Source organism: Suricata suricatta, chromosome 2 (genome assembly GCF_006229205.1).
Source record: "Suricata suricatta isolate VVHF042 chromosome 2, meerkat_22Aug2017_6uvM2_HiC, whole genome shotgun sequence".
Classification (NCBI taxonomy): Eukaryota; Metazoa; Chordata; class Mammalia; order Carnivora; family Herpestidae; genus Suricata; species Suricata suricatta.
In genome coordinates this window covers 161,171,102-161,189,661 of record NC_043701.1, presented here as the reverse complement: position 1 = coordinate 161,189,661, position 18,560 = coordinate 161,171,102, and the positions used below count along the sequence as shown (strand labels likewise).

The following is an 18,560-nucleotide window of genomic DNA, read 5'->3' as shown; positions in this document are numbered from 1 at the left end:
TCCTTCCCATTTTTCTGAGAAATCATCAGGAGGAAGAGAACATTTATTAAGCATGTACTCTGTGTGCTAGAAAATGTAATTTATGTACAGTGTACCTTTCTTTTTTTTTGGAAAAAAAATTTTTTAACGTTTATTTATTTTTGAGAGAGAGACTCACACAGAGTGTGAGAGGGTCAGAGGGAGAGGGTGACAGAGAATCCGAAGCAGGCTCTGGGATCTGAGCTGTCAGCACAGAGCCTGATATGTGATTCAAACCCACGAACTGTGAGATCATGACCTGAGCTGAAGTCAGCCACCTAACTGACTGAGCCACCCAGGTGCCTCTCTTTTTCTAAGTTTATTTATTTTGAGAGACAGCACACATGTGGGGAGGGAGGGAGGGGGAGAGAGAGAGAGAGAGAGAGAGAGAGAGAGAGAGAGAGAATATGAGAGAGAATGAGAATGAATCCCAAGCACGCTCTGCACTCTCAGTGCAGAGCCTGATGTGGGGCTTGAACTCCCAAACCACAAGACCATGACCTGAGCCAAAATCCAGAGTTGGATGCTTAACCGACTGAGCCACCCAGGCACCCCTGCACAATGTATCCTTTACTCTTCACAAAAGCCCACTGAAATGGGGATTGTTGCCTCCGTTTTACAAATAGTTCACCAAGTCAAAAGGTAAAAGATATTGTACATAGCAGTTGACTTAAGATTCATAGGTTTGCAGTAACAAACCTAAAGCAGAGGGAGAAGATAGAATAAAGCAATTAAAAGTTCCAGAGAAGAAATTAAGAGAAACTAGTTCTTGGTAATTAGAGTATTATCTTGTCACTAGCAGAAATATCTCAGGACCTTTGATCTTTCATCTTATCTTGTCATGCATAGTAGATGCACTCAATGATCTTGTTTTATTGTTTTTGGAATTGACTCAACTCACTTGACATTTAAATGAACATTTTTTTGCATGGTGTATTTACTTGGACTTAAGTCCAGGGCACTCAGATCATGTTTCTGTCAGCTATTGTATATCCTCATGAAACTTAGTGGCTTTAGTGGCATTAGTGGCATTAAAATTTTTTAAAATGTTTGTTTATTTTTGAGAGAGAGAGAGACAACACAAACAGGAGAGGGGGAGAGAGAAAGGGAGACACAGAACCTGAAGCAGGCTCCAAGCTCCGAGCTGTTAGCACAGAGCTCGATGCTTGGCTTGAACTCAAGAACCGAACCGTGAAATCATGACCTGAGCCAATCTGATTGAGCCCCCCACGCGCCCCTGGCATTAGTAGCATTTAAAGGAAAAGAAACAACCTAAAGTAAGAAATATTCTATATCATCTGTATGCTTTCACCGAAGACATCTCAAACAAGGTAGAGCACCCTTTTCCCTACTTTTTTTTAATTGTGGTTAAATATACTTAAAGTTTACTATTTTATCTATTTTAAATATTATTAGTGGCATTAAATAAATCTACAATATCATGCAACCCTCACCATTCTCCATTTCCGCAACTTTGTCATTGTATCAAACAGAAACTCATTAAGCAGTACCCTTCCATCACCTTTTTGCCTCATCCCCTATAACTTCTAATCTACTTTCTGTCTGTGAATTTACCTATCCTAGAGGTTTCAGCTAAGTGGAATCATATAGTTCCATGGGTCTTGCTTATGTCTCTTGACATGTTTTCACATTTTTGTTGTAGCATATCAGAATTTCATTCCTTGTTAAGGCTGAAAAATATTCCATTATATGTACCTACCACATTTTGTTTATCCATTGTCCATCAGTGAACATTTGGGTTGCTTCTACCTTTTGATTTTTGTGAGTAATGCTACTGGGAGCATTGGTATACAAGTATGTATTTTAGTCTTCGCTCTCAGTTCTTCTGAGTATATATCTTGGAATGAAACTGGTGAATCATATAGTAATTGCATGTTTAACTTTTTGAGAAAGTCCTGAATTGTTTTCCACAGTGGCTGCACCATTTTACATTCTACCAGCAATACATGAGTGTTCTAGTTTGTCTACATCTTTGACAACACTTGTTATTTTAAGATTTTTGATAATAATTATTTTAATGGGTGTGAGTTTGTATCTCATTGTGGTTTAAAAAAGTTTTTTATTTTTGATAAACATACGGTGTGAGTAGGGAAGGGTCAGAGAATCTGAAGTGGTATCTGTGCTGATAGCAGAAAGCCCCATGCAGGCCTCAAACTCACAAACCCTGAGATCATGACCTTAGCCAGAGTCATTAGCTCAAGTCCAGTGCTCAAGCAGCTAAACCACTCAGGCATCCCTCTCCTTGTGTTTTTGATTTACATGTCCATAGTGGCTGGTGATGTTTAGCACCTTTTATATGTTTATTAGCTATTTGTATGGTATATCTTATTTGGAGGCATATCTTAGTCCTTTGTCTATGTCTTAATTGGATTGTTTGGTTTGTTGTTGAGTTGTAGATGAAATACCTTTAATTATTTTGGATATTAATCTCTTATCAGGTATATAATTTGCAAATATTGTTTCTCATTCTGTGGGTTGCCTTTTCACTGTCTTGCATAGTGTCTTTTGATGCAGAAAAGTTTTTTTTTTTTAGTGTTTATTTACTTTTGAGAGAAAGCTTGAGCAGGGGAGGGGCTCTAGCGAGGAAGACACAGAATTGAAGCAGGCTCCAGACTCTGAGCTGTCAGCACAGAGCCTGATGGCGTGGCTTGTACTTAAGAGCCTGAGATCATGACCTGAGCCAAAGTCGGATGCCTAAGCAACTGAGCCACCCAGGTGCCCCTAAAAAATATTCTTAATAAAGTTAAAAGACTGGGTAGAGGAATCAGCCAAAATGCCAATGAAATGATTTCTTTTAAGGCATTTAAATGTACAGTTTTTTTATTTCCATTTGATATATACTTTTTATTTTAGGTTTGTTCTGCTTGCTCTTCCCTCTCTCCCTCCCTCCCTTCCTTCCTTCCTTCCTTCCTTCCTTCCTTCCTTCTTCTTTCTCTTTTGAGAGTGAGAAAGTGCATGTGTGTGCAAGTGTGAGCCAGGAAGTGGGAGAGGGAGAAGAAGAGAGAATTCCAAGCAGGCCCTACACTCAGTGTGGAACCTGATGCCAGCCTCAGTTTCACAACTGTGAGATCATGACCTGAACCAAAATCAAGAGTTGAACACTTAACCAACTGACGCACCCAGGTGCCCCATCTTACTGCTTTTTCTTTCTTTCTTTTCCTTTCTCTTTTTTAAGTTTATTTATTTTGAGAGAAAGAGCAAGAATGAGCAGGAGAGGGGTAGAGATCCAGGGAGACAGAGAATCCCAAGCAGGTTCCATGCTGTCATCACAGAGCCCGATAGGGGGCTTGAACTCATGAACTGTGAGGTCATGATCTGAGGTGAAACCAGGAGTCACTTAACTAGCTGAGCCACCCTGGTGCCCCATTAGTGCTTTTTCTTACACTTAAGGATTTCTGATACTAACTACCTCCGAAAACAAAGGAGTATTTCTATAACCAAGTATACGTTTGCAGTGGTGTATGTCAGGAAAGAATTTTAAAAGAAATAATACTCCAGGGACGCCTGGGTGGTTCAGTTGGTTAAGCATCCCACTCTTGATGTCAGCTCAGGTTATGAACTTAATGGTTTGTGGGATAGGCCCTGCTTGGGATTCTCTCTCTCGCTCTCTCTTTTTCCCTCACCCAATGCACATGCTTGCTCTCTCTCAAATTAAATATTCTTTAAAAGAAAGAAAAAGAGAGGCAGAAAGAGAAAGAATGGAAAGAGGGGCGTCTGGGTGGCTCAGTTGGTTGAGTGTCCAACTTAATAAGCTTAGGTCATGATTTCACTGTTTGTGGGTTCGAGCCCCACATCAAGCTCTGGGCTGTCAGCACAGATTCTGTGTCTCCCTCTCTCTCTGCCTACCCCCAGCTCATGCTTTATCTCTCTGTGACCTCTGTCTCAAAAATAAATAAACGTTAAAAATAAAAAAAGAAAGAAAATGCCAGTACATAATCTTACATGTAGATAAAAGCTGTTTGAATTAGTTGAGATTCAATACCCTCAAGACTATTATTTTTAGATACATACTTACATATGTTACCTATTTTAGATTTATATATTATTTGTAATATAATATTTGTATTTTACATATATGAGTCTACACTTAATATCCAAGCTTCTTTTATTTTTAAAAAATTTTTTATGTTTATTTATTATTGAGACAGAAACAGAGCATGAGCAGGGGAGGGGCAGAGAGAGAGGGAGACACAGAATCTGAAGCAGGCTCCAGGCTCTGTCAGAGCCCGAGGCAGGGATTGAACTCACAAACCATGACATCATGACCTGAGCTGAAGTTGGACGCTTAACCAACTGAGCCACGCAGGCACCCCTTAATATCCAAGCTTTGATTCCCTTTATGTCATTTTACTATCCCAGTTACTGTTTTCACTAATTTTTTTAAAAGTTTTTATTTTAGAGATAGAGGTTGTGAGCAGGAGAAGGGCAGAGAGAGAGAGAGAGGGAGACACAATCTGAAGCAGATTCCAGGCTCTGAGCTGTCAGCACAGAGTCTGATGTGGGGCTCGAACCCACAAAACGTGAGATCATGACCTGAGATGAAGTTGTATGTCTACCAAATTGAGCCACCCAGGTGCCCTGTGTTTTCAGTAATTTTAAATTAATCTCTCTGAATTGCAATAACACGTGGTTGGTTCCTAGATCATTAGGAGATTTAAAAGATTGTTTAATAAAGTCCAATTCTATCTTCTCCATTACAAGGTGAGTGATAGAAATAATCACTTCCAGTGTTTAAGATCTTATTGCCAGTCATAAAAGCATTCAAATGTAAACAAATTATTTTTTGGAGTATCATATATTAGTTGCATCTGTAAAATTACTAAAATCTTATTTTTAAAAATTGCCTGCTGTTTTCAACAAGGATAAACTTCTTTCAAGAGTCTTAACTATAAATACTCTGGAATTAAAATTTTAAAAACATTTAAAAGAAGGGGTGTTTGGTGACCTAGTCAGTTAAGTGTTCGACTTCGGCTCAGGTCATGATCTCTAGGTTTGAGCCCCGTGTCAGGCTCTGTGCTGACAGCTCAGAGCCCAGAGCCTCCTTTGGATTCTGTGTCACCATCTCTCTCTGTCCCTTCTCTCTCTCTCTCAATAAAATAATATATATAATATACATAATTTTATGTATATATAATATAGTTTTGATTCATCTCTTTTCTGCTTCTACAGTCTCTGAATGTTTGCTTTATCATGGGGTTAATGGTCACTGAGAAAAGGATCAGATGATAATGGAGTCAAGCTGTGTAATGAAGATTTAAGCTTAAGCCTGTGGATAAAAACCTACTGGGTCAGAGAACTCTAATAGAGGGGGTTACCAAGGCAGATCATGAGGTGATTGTGTTTCTTTCAATCATTGGGAACATTTGTTTGGTTTGACAGCCATGGGAAGGAATCAAATTCAGGTAATTACAGTTCTGGCATAATTGTTATGGCACTGTGGTAGAGACCAAATTAAGTGCCTGAAGTTTCCTTTATTCCCTCTCAATTTTTCTTTGAGATGAATAGAATAACAGGATTATCTAGAATACTCTGTGGTTATTGAAGAATGAATTTATTTCCATCTGGACTTTAATTCAATAAGTACCTAAATTCTGACTTTGAGACTCTGAAGAGTGATAGTCAAAACATTTTGGTTAGGTGGGAAAACTTATTTGGAAGTATTTGACCTGAAGTATATGCTAGACTTTGCATACTATTGGCCCATGGACCCAATTTCAGACCCCAGACTATAGTTGGCTCAAATAGAGTTGTTGTTTTTAAATTGAGTCAGTAGTTAAAAATTGAGAGAAGTAAAAATTTAGGCTGGCTGTTATCACAGAATTGGCAACATTTGACTGAGTGTGAGTAGCTAAGTAGCTACTTTGCCCTTTAGGCAAGACATGCACCAACACTTAGCCCATTTTTCACAATAATTGAACACTGATATAGGTGATATAGCTGATGATGATACAAACAGATATAAATTACCTGGATATGAGTCTTAGAAAGTCTGGTGAACTCTATAGTACCTGGAGATATTGGTTATAAAAATGAAGTGTCTGTTTAAGCCTGAATAATTCACACACAGTTGTGTTTTTATTTTTAAATTAAAAAAAATTTTTTTAATTTATTTTTGAGAGAGAGAGAGAGAAAGAGCATCAGTGGGGGAGGAACAGGGAGGGAGAGGGAGACAGAGGGAGACAGAATCTGAAGCAGGCCCCAGGCTCCAAGCCGTCAGTATAGAGGGGTTCAATTCAAACTCAAGAACCGTGAGATCGTGACCTGAGCTGAAGTTGGAAGCCTACCCAACTAACCCACTCAGGCGCCCCACACACATAGTTTTTAAGAAGACCTCCTGGGTTGGGTTAATTGGCCCCTTCTCTTGACTCTTTTTACCTCCCTAGCCACATTATGGTATTGATTTTCTGAAATTGATTATAAATACCTAGTTGTATATCCCTGTAGTTCACTCTGAGCTCCTTCAGGCCAAGGACCATGAACTGTTTTTTGTTCTTACCATCTAGTACCTGGTATACAGTAGGCATCCAAATGTTTGTTATATTACTGTAACTTTAGTATGGGTGTTTTTGTTTTGTTTTGTTTTAGTAAAGGGGTTTGAGTGTGATGAACTGTTCTTATTTTGGGGAAAAATTATATAATAACTGTTTCAGTTTTAAAATTATAAGCAGCTCCTGTGGTTAAGGAGGATTTTTAAGGTTATCTCAAATTTTCAGTTTTCTGTTTTAAGTTGAATACCGTACTTTCCGGATGGTAACTACATTTATCATGGTGAGCACTGCATAATAGATGTATTGTGCACCTGACACTGACATAACATTGTATGTCAATTATACTTTAATAATAAAAATTAGAGAAAAGAATACTCTAAATACACATTCCTGCTAAGTGAACAAGCTCTTAGAGGGAAATAAAATGCAATTAGGGAATTTTTTTCACTTTGTTTTAAAATACACATTCTTCTAATATTCTAAGTAAATTTTTAAACAAATCTTTTGCTTACCATTTAATTTTACTTTTGCAGTGACTTGAAATTGGCTGGCTTCCAAACTCCACTTGTGTGTTTATTTGCATATTTAGCTGTTTGGGAGTTGGTTTCATTTTATATTACTAAAAGTGTTGCATGCTGCCCAGCTTTTGTATTTTAAGTAAATTAAAATTGAGATCATTTTTAGAAATTTTCAATATCTTTTAAAGATCATTTGTGATCTCCTGGATTAGAGATAGAAGTTTTTTCTATGTCTATGTTATTATGTTAGGGTTTCAAATAGTTTTGAAAAGTGGAAAAAGTCTTCTGATGTTTATATGAGATTTGGAAAGGTTTTATCTAAAATTTCCTAATGAAAATGTGAATTAATTTGCCTTTTCTAGTTATAGTCTCAGAGAACCAACATTGCATAGCCTAAAAAGAGAATGTTGATATTAATCATTTTTACGGCATAAAAGCAAATAACTATTCTTGGGTGGTTGGGTTGGATATTTGTTTTTCATAGTGATTGGTGGTGGTGGTTTCTCTTAGTTTTAATGTAAGACTTTTAGACATTATATTTGGTCTTTTTTGCTGTTTTATTTAGTACCCTCTTGCTCCCAAAAAAGTTGGGAGGAGTCAGCCATATGTAAATGTCTCTACAGAAAATTACTCCCTATAAAGTTAAAGATAATGCATATGTTAAAAGTGTCAGTATCTTGTATGTATCTTCAAGTTAGTTATTTTACTAGATTAGGTAGTTTCTCTAACTTTATGAAAGTAGAATAATACGACTCTGCTTACTGACGGCAAATATCCCTTGAGAGAATCAATATAAAGTTTTCCTTCTATCCCACATTTAGACATCTAGTTAGATTTTTAGCAGCATGACGTTGGTTCTTGTCTATATCAAAATGGCAAATGTAGGTGTTGGAAGGGTAGAAAAGTAGGTAGGTAGTTTCAAGTAGACTTACTTTGGGTACTTAACAGCAAGGTGAGACTGCTGTGGTTTATTCATGTTTCCTCATTTAGCTTGTTTCACTTACTGTAGTTCAATTTTAAACTGTTTACCAGCTGCATTTAGTTTCTATCATATAAACCTGAAAAGTGCTAAATAAACTAAAACAAAATAAGTTTGTTTTTTTGTTTATCTTTTAACATTTCAGGATCAGATTTGGTATTCCAAGCTCAGGGTGTCAGAAAAGTTAAATAATACACAATACCTTAGGCTTATCTTCAATATCCTTCTTTTGTTACGACCATGTAGACAAATTTTAGTGATGGTCAGAGGCTTTTAAATAGGGCAGTAACTCCTGTAAATACCAATATCCAAATGGTGTCTCTCTGTTCCAGCCCATCGCAACAGTTTTAAAACCAGTTTTTGTTTTTGTTTTTGTTTTGTTTTGTTGCTTTGTTTTGTTTTTTTAACAGGAGAGCCAGTGTAACTCCTTCAAGACTGGAGTGACACTCTACATCTGCATCTGCCTCGTGTGAGTTCTCATTTTGGCAGCAGCACTCTGCTAGGCTGGAACCTCTCTAGAGGTTTGCCCTTCCTTTTTCTAAAATCTATAAACTACTCTACACAGTGTGTCTTGGTGGCAAAGGTAAAAAGTGCATGAGAATTGTAGACTTCCTTGCAGAAAGATTTTGGCTCATTTCAAAGAAACGGTCTCCTCTAACATAGGTTCTGTCTTGTATGAACAACATTTCCTCAAAACAGAGCCCGTAACTTTCCTCCCCACAACATGCAGCTGATATTTTTTGGAGAACTGTTTTTTCCTTACAGACCATGGAATAAAGAATATCTTTAAATGCGCTCAGTAGCTTCCGCTTTCAAAGCTTTGGTTGTTCTCTTTATAGTCTAGTTACGTAACCAGAGAACACCCTGTGCTGCCCTAGTGGCTCAGGCGGTCGGTCCCCTTTTTGGACTCTGGCCCTTGAAAGAACTTCTTCCTTTGTCTTTGAACATTGGGCAAATTAAGATAGGCCTGAGGACTTTCTCGAAGAAGAAATAAGCACTGAATGTGTGAGGTTATGTTTACTCTGAGTCTGTAGGCTGCATTTTGAAAGTCAGTTCTAAGAATGGAGCTTGAAGCTATGCATCACTTATTCGCCAGTTTGGGGAGAGAAATTGAAGTTAGAGCCTTTGCAGCTGTGGAAAGGCATAGAGCTGCACAATGTGAGGCGACACATGTGGTTTCCTGTAGATATCAAGGCTATTTAAAGGGCATAGTCATTAAAAAGAATTTTGCTTCTATTTATTTATTTTTCAAGGAATGGTGATACTTTGCGGGCTTTAGAACTAGTCATTTTTGCTACCAGGTCAGAACAAATTGTGATTATTCCCAAGGGACACTTAGAACAAACCATCTAAACTGCTCTGTGCAGCTACAGTCTGCTTCTCCAACCCTGGTTTTACTGTATAGTGCTCTAGCAGATGATTTAATGACCTGGGAATTCGTGTTACTGAAATGATTATCCAGGAAGCTTATGAGAAAATGTCAATAGCTTGTAGGTCTTACTGATTAATATAGAGCTTAGTGAAATAGATAGTGTTGTCAAAGTGGAACTTGAACTCTCTTTGCTAAATCCATTCCCACCTGTGACTCAAGCAGTTTATTTTGGACTAGATGAAAGAAATTGGAGAGAGAACAGTGTGTTTCAACACCTAGGCTTAAGTTTTGATGGCCTATGTAATCTAGAAGTTCATTTTTAACAGTGGTAGTATACCTCACCACAAAGAGCTTTGGATGAGAATCAGGGAGACTTACATTCTTAAGCTTATATTTGTATGCTATGTATGTAACATCAGGTCAGCAAATGGGGAAAATACATTGTATTTTTGGAAAGTACCCTAAACTCATTGAGCAAAAGGAAATTTAAAGTATTTGTTTCTGTAGGTGGAATTACTAGAAAGTCACCTCAGTTTAATACTTGGAAAGTTCTGCCCTGGAATAAACATAAATGTGGCAAGTGTGTAGTGTTTTATTATCTGCTTTTCTAGGGTTTGTGCTGGCAAAATGGAGATTTGAGATATCTCCCCCCACCCACCCCCCATATCTTTTTTCCTTCACTGAAAGTTTTGAAAAAATGGATTTGGGTTTTGATCCAAAGTGTCTCCCAAACACAGGTTTTAATCACCATTACTCCCTCGCTGGATAATTACCTCATGTCTAAGTGGGGAAAATGTCTCATTTAGGGGTGAGCATGAGTGGAGGTGATTAAGGTTTTTCCCCTCTCCTGTTCTTAAGGCATAGCCAGCAAATTATCCCTATGAAAAAATTAATTATTGAAAATATTTTATATGGGCCAAATCCTATAAGAATGAATGTCAGTGGATTATCCAAATTACTTAGCTATACTGGAATTTTGTTTCATTAAATATCGTTTGAAATAAGTGAGGTTTTGTTAGGATTGAGAAACAGTTTTTGTTCATGGAAATTTTGTTAAAATGAGATTTACTCTCAGTTGGGATGGAAGCACAGTGTTGGGTGAAAGATAGTACATTCTCAAAATAATTCAAATTGATATCAGTCAATACTACTTTTCTGGTCTTACTATAGCACACCAGCTCTTACCATTTTAGTGTGTATGAATATGTAAGTACTCCCTTCACCGCAATGTACAGCACCCAGACTTAAGAATTCCACCCTCAAGGATTCCAAAAGCGTTTGTTTTTTGTTTTTTTTGGGTTTCTGGTTTTGTTTTTTGTTTTCGGTGGGGGAAGGTGATGATGGGGCTGGAGTTGAACAGAGGAAAATACATAGCCAGTCTTGAGAGTATTAGTATTAGCGTAAACATTAAATTATTTTTACCCCTGAAACAACAAAAGAAACAACAGCTTCCTTTGGCATTGTTCTGAAGAGATGAGACTCGAGGGCCTCCTTTTCCTAAAGGGCCTTAAAACTTGTAGGTTTTTTTTAATATGACATATTTATTAAAGGATTTTGAAAGCTCACCTGCTTTTTTTTTTTACATATCAACTTAATTTGAAAATAATAGATATATACATTAATAAGTTACAAGTTTTAAAAAGTACAGAAGGTACTTTCTTCCCCATCTCTTAGCCACTCATTTCCCTTCTGTGGAAGTGATAAGTACTACTGGTTTCTTTTATTAGTTCAATAAATATTAAAAAAGATTGATTTTGGCAAGGAAAAGTTGAATAGTACTCATTAAGATATTAGCACCAATTTGTAGACTAATTCCAGTGAAAAATCAGTTTGAGCTCTGGGCTGTATATTTAACTGTGGATAGAATAATAATAATAGCAGCATTATTATGAGATAAAAATGGATTTTTTTTGCCTCACTTGGCATTCAGCAAGATTGCAGGTCTTTTTGTTTTTAATTTTTATCTTTAATACAGCTTACCCTCTCCTAGAGACTGATGGGAGGATGCTTACCTAAATACTGCATTTGGAGGAAACCTATTTAAAGGAGCAATGTTTTCTTTATGTGGAACTGTAGCCATGATTCTGAAAAGTTTTTTCATTGTAGAATAAGATTTCAGAGATAGATAATAGTAGGGAAAAACTCCCATATTCTAAAATCCATCTTATTTCACCTGTAACAAACTCAGTAGACTTCTTTGGCAAAAAATTATATATATATATATATATATATATTTATTATTTAATTATTTTATACATACACTTGCACATCCTTCCATAATTACATCTCATAAAATGAGTTCTAATTCTTTTTTAATGTGTATTTCCAGTCTTACTGAGAAATAGACATTTATCACTGTATAAACTTAAGGCATACAACATGATGGTTTGATTTATATATATTGTGAAATGATTACCACAATAGGTTCAGCTAATACTCATCTTCTCATACAGATACAATAAAAAAGAATAAAGGAAAAATTTTTCTTCTCGTGATAAGAACTCTTAGGATTTACTTTCTTAACAGCTTTCCTGTATATCATACAGTGGTGTTAGCTAAAGTCCTCAGTGTTGTCCGTTATATCTCTAGTACATATTTATATACCTGGAAGTTTGTACCTTTTGACCACTTTCCTCCAATTCTCGCTCTCGACCCCTAGTCATAATTCTTTAATATCTGATTCCCAGTCCACATTCAGATTTCCATAATGGTCTCAGACATGTCTTTTTATGGTTGATATTGCAGTAATAACTTGTAAAATGCAATTTTGATGGCCTTATAATATTGTTAGGGCTGATGAGAAAGCAACTTAATCCTGAAAAGTAGAATTATGCTAATTGGAGAAGGAATATAAAGTATCTACCAACTAGTTGCCAAATGGGAATTGTAAAAGTAAGGTTTTTTTTTAAAGCTCATTTTGAAGAATTCCTACACCAATTATCCATAGCAGTGAAGCCTTCAACATAGACCTCTCAACCTGGTTTTCTATTTACTTACATTCTCATGGTTTATAACATAGCTGTTGTGCTTATTAGTTTCTTTTTCTGCTTTTAGATTGTGGGCATGAAAGAGCAGATAAAGGAAAAAAGTTTAAGTTTGCTAAGAATGAAAGAATTATTCTGAAATGTTTGATAATTCATCTTGTCGGTCTTGCTCCTACAAAAATATGATCTGTTTCCACAGACTAACAATGGAGTTCTGTGATTACTTGGGATAGTACTTGAGTCTTCATAAAGATCGAATAAGATGGCATTGGCTTATGATGAGTTTGAGGGAAAAGAAGAAAATGGCCTGTTTAGGAGGAGGGAGGAGTTGGGAAAGAGTAGAAATTCACTCATTTGCCTTTTATTTTCATTAACTATTATTATAATAAGAACCTCCTCTCTGTGCAGTGTACAAGTCCCCGGAGTATGAGTCTCTTGGCTTTGAGCTTACTGTGGAGAGATTAGTTTCTATTGGCTACCCTCAGGAGCTGCTCAGCTTTGCTTATGATTCTACATTCCCTACCAGGTAATTTTTCAAGATATTTTTGGAGTAAGACCTTTCCCTCTATCCACCAAATTAATAATTACAAATGCATATCTGACTCCGCCCACTATCAGAGAAAAGAACCAGGAAAGATTTCTTTGGTTTGTGTCTGGTTTTGTTATTTTGGTTGGTGTGGATTCTAAAATTAAGGACTTTTCATGTACACTGTATCTTTTGTGTTCTTGAATTGAGCTTACTTTATTGTAACTGAAGATCTATTTATGGGAAAGAAAAGGGATTATTAAAACTGATGGGCAGTAATCACAGATATTCACTGTTGGAGAACACTTACATGTTGTACTGATACACTGAAGTTGGTAAGTGGGAGCCTTCTTGGCAGTTTGCATTTTTGGATTTGATGGAGAAGATTTAAGATTAAGAAAGATGGTGTTTGAGACGCCATCATATATGTTGCATGTATAGTGTCTATTAGAGGGAAATATAAGCCAGCTCCTTTATCCAAGGAAATTCAGACTCTTCGACTGGAACCACTGTATTAATAAGAATTATATAGTTCATACCTTGTTTAAGTTCTTATTCCTTACGGAAAACAGTTGTGATTATTTATCTGGACAGAGTAAATATTTTTTAGTTGCTCTGGGTTTAGTTTGTAAAATTTTATTCACTTCATCCTCCAGGATTATATTGTTTGGAGACATGCTTGAGTCTTCATAAAGATTGAATAAGATGGCATTGGCTTATGATAATTAATACTAAATCAGATTGTTGCTTGTATTATTGATGGTGTCCTCATTTGCACATAGGGGACTTGTCTTTGATACACTATATGGAAATCTTCTGAAAGTTGATGCCTATGGAAACCTCTTGGTCTGTGCACATGGATTTAACTTCATAAGAGGGTGAGTACATAGAACCTTTAGCTTCTGGCTAGTGTTTTTATAGTGAAAAAATATGAAGATCACTGGTCTTCCCAGATATGATATATATTCCTGTTCCCTCATCATTAAAGAGCAGTTTCTTTACATAAGGATACTTACCAGCTATTTATTAGGCAGTTAGGATTCAAATGCACTTATATAGTTAGCAGTTACATTTTGTGTAAATTAAGTGGTTTTCAGTTATATAATAGGATCCAACAAAGCTAATCTTGAAACTTGCCCAAAAAGAATTGTAGTGGCTTTGACTTATTTGAAATTCTAAGATTTTTATTTTCTCCTTTTTAATACAGTTCTCAGGTAGCTGCTCAGAAGAGGTATGTATGTAAAAGTGCTTTGAAAAATTTTAAATTACAACAGTGTAAATGACTAAGATTTTTAACAGCTAATATGACTTTTTAATAGTTTAATGAATAGCTTTACATACTTGATCAGGTAGTTAAAATTTTTTAAAAATATAGGTTAAAAATAAACAGGGTGATAATATTTAAAGCTAGACTAAGCTTTATTTTCATAATCATAATATTTCCACTCTTCTCACTAATTTGGACTTTCCACCTTAGTAAATAGTAGATAAAATTTACTGTCTACAATGTTTCGATCTACTATTTTTTGGTGAAACATCCCAATTTTTCTTTAAAAATCACAGTACCACAATTTGACATTTCCTGCCTTCATAGCTTTACAGTTATATTTTTTTCTCCACAATTATACTATCTAATTTACCACTGGTACTGCATTAGGCACAGAGCAGCACTTAAAACCAAAATAGATTATCACTCAGTCTCTTGTATAACTTTCTGTTTATTATTTTCAAAGGCAAAGTAGTAAAAACCACACAGTCTATATTGACATTTTTAAAGAGAGTGTCTTTTTGCTAAATACTTTTTGTGATAAGAGGTGCACATTAACTGAAACTGTACCAGAGTATCCTTTAAATCTGAGATCACAGCAGTGCCCTATTTGGGATTGAAGCATTTGATACAAGACTTTTCAGCTGGAGTTACACAGGCTCAAAGGTTTCCACATAGACATAATGAGAACGGTGCGAAGTACCCATCACACCTTGACACATCTGGGCAGGCCAGTGATTAATTATCTCCCTTTCTTTCACTGTTCCTCTCATGAGGGTTTCGTGCAAGATCATGAATATCAGGAGGCAGGATTCAGAATGTGAAGTGATTGCAAATAGTGCTAGCAACCTAAGCTATTTTATATATGGATATTGTACCGTAATTCAAAATCTCAATGAAGATGAACCAAGGGATTTTTTTGTTATGGGGAGGAGTAGTCAGGAAAAGAAAAGGAAGTTGTTCTATAAATTAGTACTGCAATTAGTTTTACTAACTCAAGATCCACATGTCTTCTTTCTTTCCCCCAAATAAACTAATAAAGTTTACAAATAACTCCTTTGGAACTATTTTTAGAAGTTTCAAAAATAAGTCATTTATGAGTAATGCAGAATCATTTGAACAGCACTTAACCCTGTACAGTCTTTAGAATCAAAAGGAAAAGCCTGTGGAGAAGGAGAGGCTGAGGATGGAGAGAGGGAAAGAATGAGCTGTTGAAGCATACTGGTGGCTGAGGCTGGCAGGGAGCTCAGCTCCACCAGGGACTGCCTCACACAACTTGCCAGTGAGTTGGGACCTCTCTTTTTGGACAAGGGCAAAGGCCTTTAAAGTTTTAGAATAGGGTAATAGTGAGATCAAATATTCTGTGAGTCACAGAAAGTTAGCATAATGGTTTTCCTCCCAGCTCCCAAGTCTACAATTCCTTCTTCTAGGATACATTATCTGCCCCCAATAAATTTTTATTTTAAATAGATGCTAGCATGATTTGACAATTAAGAGGGCACAAGTTAGCAAAGGGCAGAGAAAGGGAGAGGGAGAGAGAGAAAGAGATAAGTGGGGCTCATCCAAAGCAGGACTCGTGCTCACCCAGTGCGGGTCTCATGCTTACCAGAAGTGGGGTTTGAACTCACGAACCGTGAGATTATGACCTGAGCTCAAGTCAGATACTTAACTGACTGAGCCAACAAGATGCCTGACACTTAACAGAATGTAATTGGTAACTATATTTATAAGTCATTTGGCTTCTTATTGCCTGATAAATAACCATTAACTATCCTTATGTAAAGGAATTACTTTTTAATGATGGAAAGAATAGGAAAATATATCAAAGGAGACAGTGTCATCTTACTAAACCCGACTGAGGAAAGCATATCATTACTATTCCCTTCCACCTTAATTTCGTTACAGAAAATCTTAGAAGGCTAGAAAATGAGATAGTCTACAAAGTTATACATTAGAGAACTTTTATTTCAGATGCGTGACGAAGACAGGGAGCTAATGTGATTTTCTGTTCCTAACTAGAATTTATACCATTGGTAGTTAACAGACCCAAGCAGGAATTTACCCAGGTTACTCTGAGTACAAACTTTAAATTTGATGTCCTTTATTTATACTAGTTATTTCTATATATTTATTGTGAGGCCTGTGCAGTTTTAAAATATTTTATTTTTAAGCAATCTCTACACCCATCATGCATGGGGCATGAACTCACAACCCCAAGATCTAGAGTTGCATGCTCCACTATCTGAGTCGGCTAGGCACCCTAAGAATTGTGCATTTTTTAATTTTAGCTCTTTTGCCTTTTAGTTTCTCTGTACTGTTTTTTGTTTGTTTAATTAATGCTATCCCTTTCCACTTGTAGTGTTTCATTTCACTCTCCAAGGTTCTTCGGCATCACTAACAACTTCCGTCTGTTTTGCTGGCTTTTTTCCCTTTTTAACTCTAAGTGTTCTCCTTGGGTCTATTTTCAGTCTTGTTTTTCCTCTGCACTGTACAGGGTCCTCAGCCACTTTAAAAACCTTCATGACTTCATCTGTTACCTACGTGTAGACGATTCTAGTTCACTCTTAAGTCTGAATCTGTGTTTGAAGTTTTGGACCTTGTTTCCAATTGCCTATAAAAATCTTACTTTGAGCATACTGTATCCAAAACAAAACTCCTCTTACGCCTGCTTGTTATTCAGTTTTCATATTTATGTTAATGGTACCACCACCTTCTCAGAGACACCCTCATGTGAGCATCATCATCTTTGATTCTGACGTCCTCATCTGCTACAGCCAGTCAGTCGCCTGGTCTTAATTCATTTTACCTTGGTAGTCTCTCCTGATTAATGCTTCCCTTTAGTGTCCTGTGCCACCTCTCTAGGAGCGACCCTTCCTGCTCTCATCTAGGCTGCTGCAATAACCACTTAACTGATTTCCCAGTCCGTTGTGTCAGTTCGTTTTTCTGTGTAATAAATTACTTCAAAGCCTCATGGCTTAAAACAATGACTTTTATTTTGCTTAAAATTCTGAGAGTCAGCTGGGAATTTCTGGGGTTGTTCAGCTGATCTGCAACGGCCTGACTCACCTGCCCGGCAGGTGGCAGCCTGTGGCGGGTGTTCCTTATTTCTGTCTGTAGCCTTTCTCCTCCAGCAGGTTATCTCCCTCATTCACACAACAATCTCAGAGGTCCAAATTCAGCAAGAGTGGGCAAGCCTCAGTGGGCAGGTGTTTTCAGAGTTTCTGGCTGGATCCCTAGTTGCTGCTGTTCAAGCCATTATTTGAGGATGGAGAGAGACTGAGAGTCTTAGCTGGAGGCACTGCAAAGTCACACAACACAAAGGCATAGAAAGAATTCATAGCCATTGTGTAACGTATCACATTTCTTCTCCTTTTTATCCTAAAACTGTTACTAATGGAATATTATTATAATCTAGCCCTGATGGTTTTATCCCTTTGTTTAAAAACTGCCAGTGGCACTCTATTGCCTGAGTGAAAGATACCAGTAGCATGATCTACCTCAGTTTATCTTTCTAGCTTTATTTTCCTCTGCTCCCCTGTCTCTACCAAGTTTGGACTAGTTTTTGAATTGGTCTACTGAGCCTTTAAGGACCAGCTCCTATGCCAGCTTTTTCATGAATCCCTCCTAGCTTTTCCTTTTCTCATATCCACATCACTTTTTTCTACCCCTTAAGTTGAAATGGTCCCTCTTCCTCAGTTTTCTCATAGCTCTCTGCATCTTTCTTGTGGCACTTGTGATTTTTTACTTCGTGATAACTGTTTGTGTTTGTGATTCGCCTCCCTTACCTGACTGAGAGCTTTTTAAGGGCTGGAACCTGAGCTTGTTTATCTTCATAGCTACTCACATGTAATATTCAGACCCTGCCTTGCATGTAGCCACCAAAATATTTGAATGAGTTTTTGAATGATAAGTATTTCTCATGGTGGTATGTTCATTTTTTAAATGTCATTTAATTAAATTTTTTTTTCAGACCAGAAACTAGAGAGCAGTATCCAAATAAATTTATCCAACGAGATGACACTGAAAGATTTTACATTCTGAACACACTATTCAACCTACCAGGTAGACTCATTCTGCGCTCTTATATATGTATGCTTTCTCTTATTTTCATTATCATTTGTCTTTGCTCAAGGGAGATAATGAAATAAGTTTTAATTATTTCATTTATGTTTATGAGTATCTATTCTTCATTTTTCAGAGACCTACCTGTTGGCCTGCCTAGTAGATTTTTTTACTAATTGTCCTAGATATACCAGGTATGTATATAGTATAATTTTCTTTTTCCCAAGTGATTTTTTAAAAATTAATGTACAGGGTTTTAGAGAACTGGCCATTGTAGGTCTTTTCTGCTTTTCTGAAGTGAATTTAGTGCTAGTGAGAGCTGCCA

General features: G+C 36.7%; 1 protein-coding gene across 6 annotated transcripts in view; it reads left to right on the top strand.

Moving 5' to 3' along the window:
* The window catches only part of NT5C2 (5'-nucleotidase, cytosolic II), a 93,972-nt gene that overhangs the window by 63,240 nt on the left and 12,172 nt on the right, over positions 1-18,560 (top strand). For 4 of the 6 annotated variants that reach the window (XM_029932501.1, XM_029932503.1, XM_029932504.1 and 1 more), the window contains 5 exons: positions 12,789-12,906; positions 13,689-13,784; positions 14,114-14,137; positions 18,144-18,235; positions 18,372-18,429. In XM_029932501.1, the coding sequence (XP_029788361.1) occupies positions 12,789-12,906; positions 13,689-13,784; positions 14,114-14,137; positions 18,144-18,235; positions 18,372-18,429 (388 nt within the window). Of the gene's footprint in view, positions 1-8,484; positions 8,546-12,788; positions 12,907-13,688; positions 13,785-14,113; positions 14,138-18,143; positions 18,236-18,371; positions 18,430-18,560 lie in introns of those variants that run through there. The other 2 variants (XM_029932508.1, XM_029932502.1) reach the window with 2 other exon arrangements.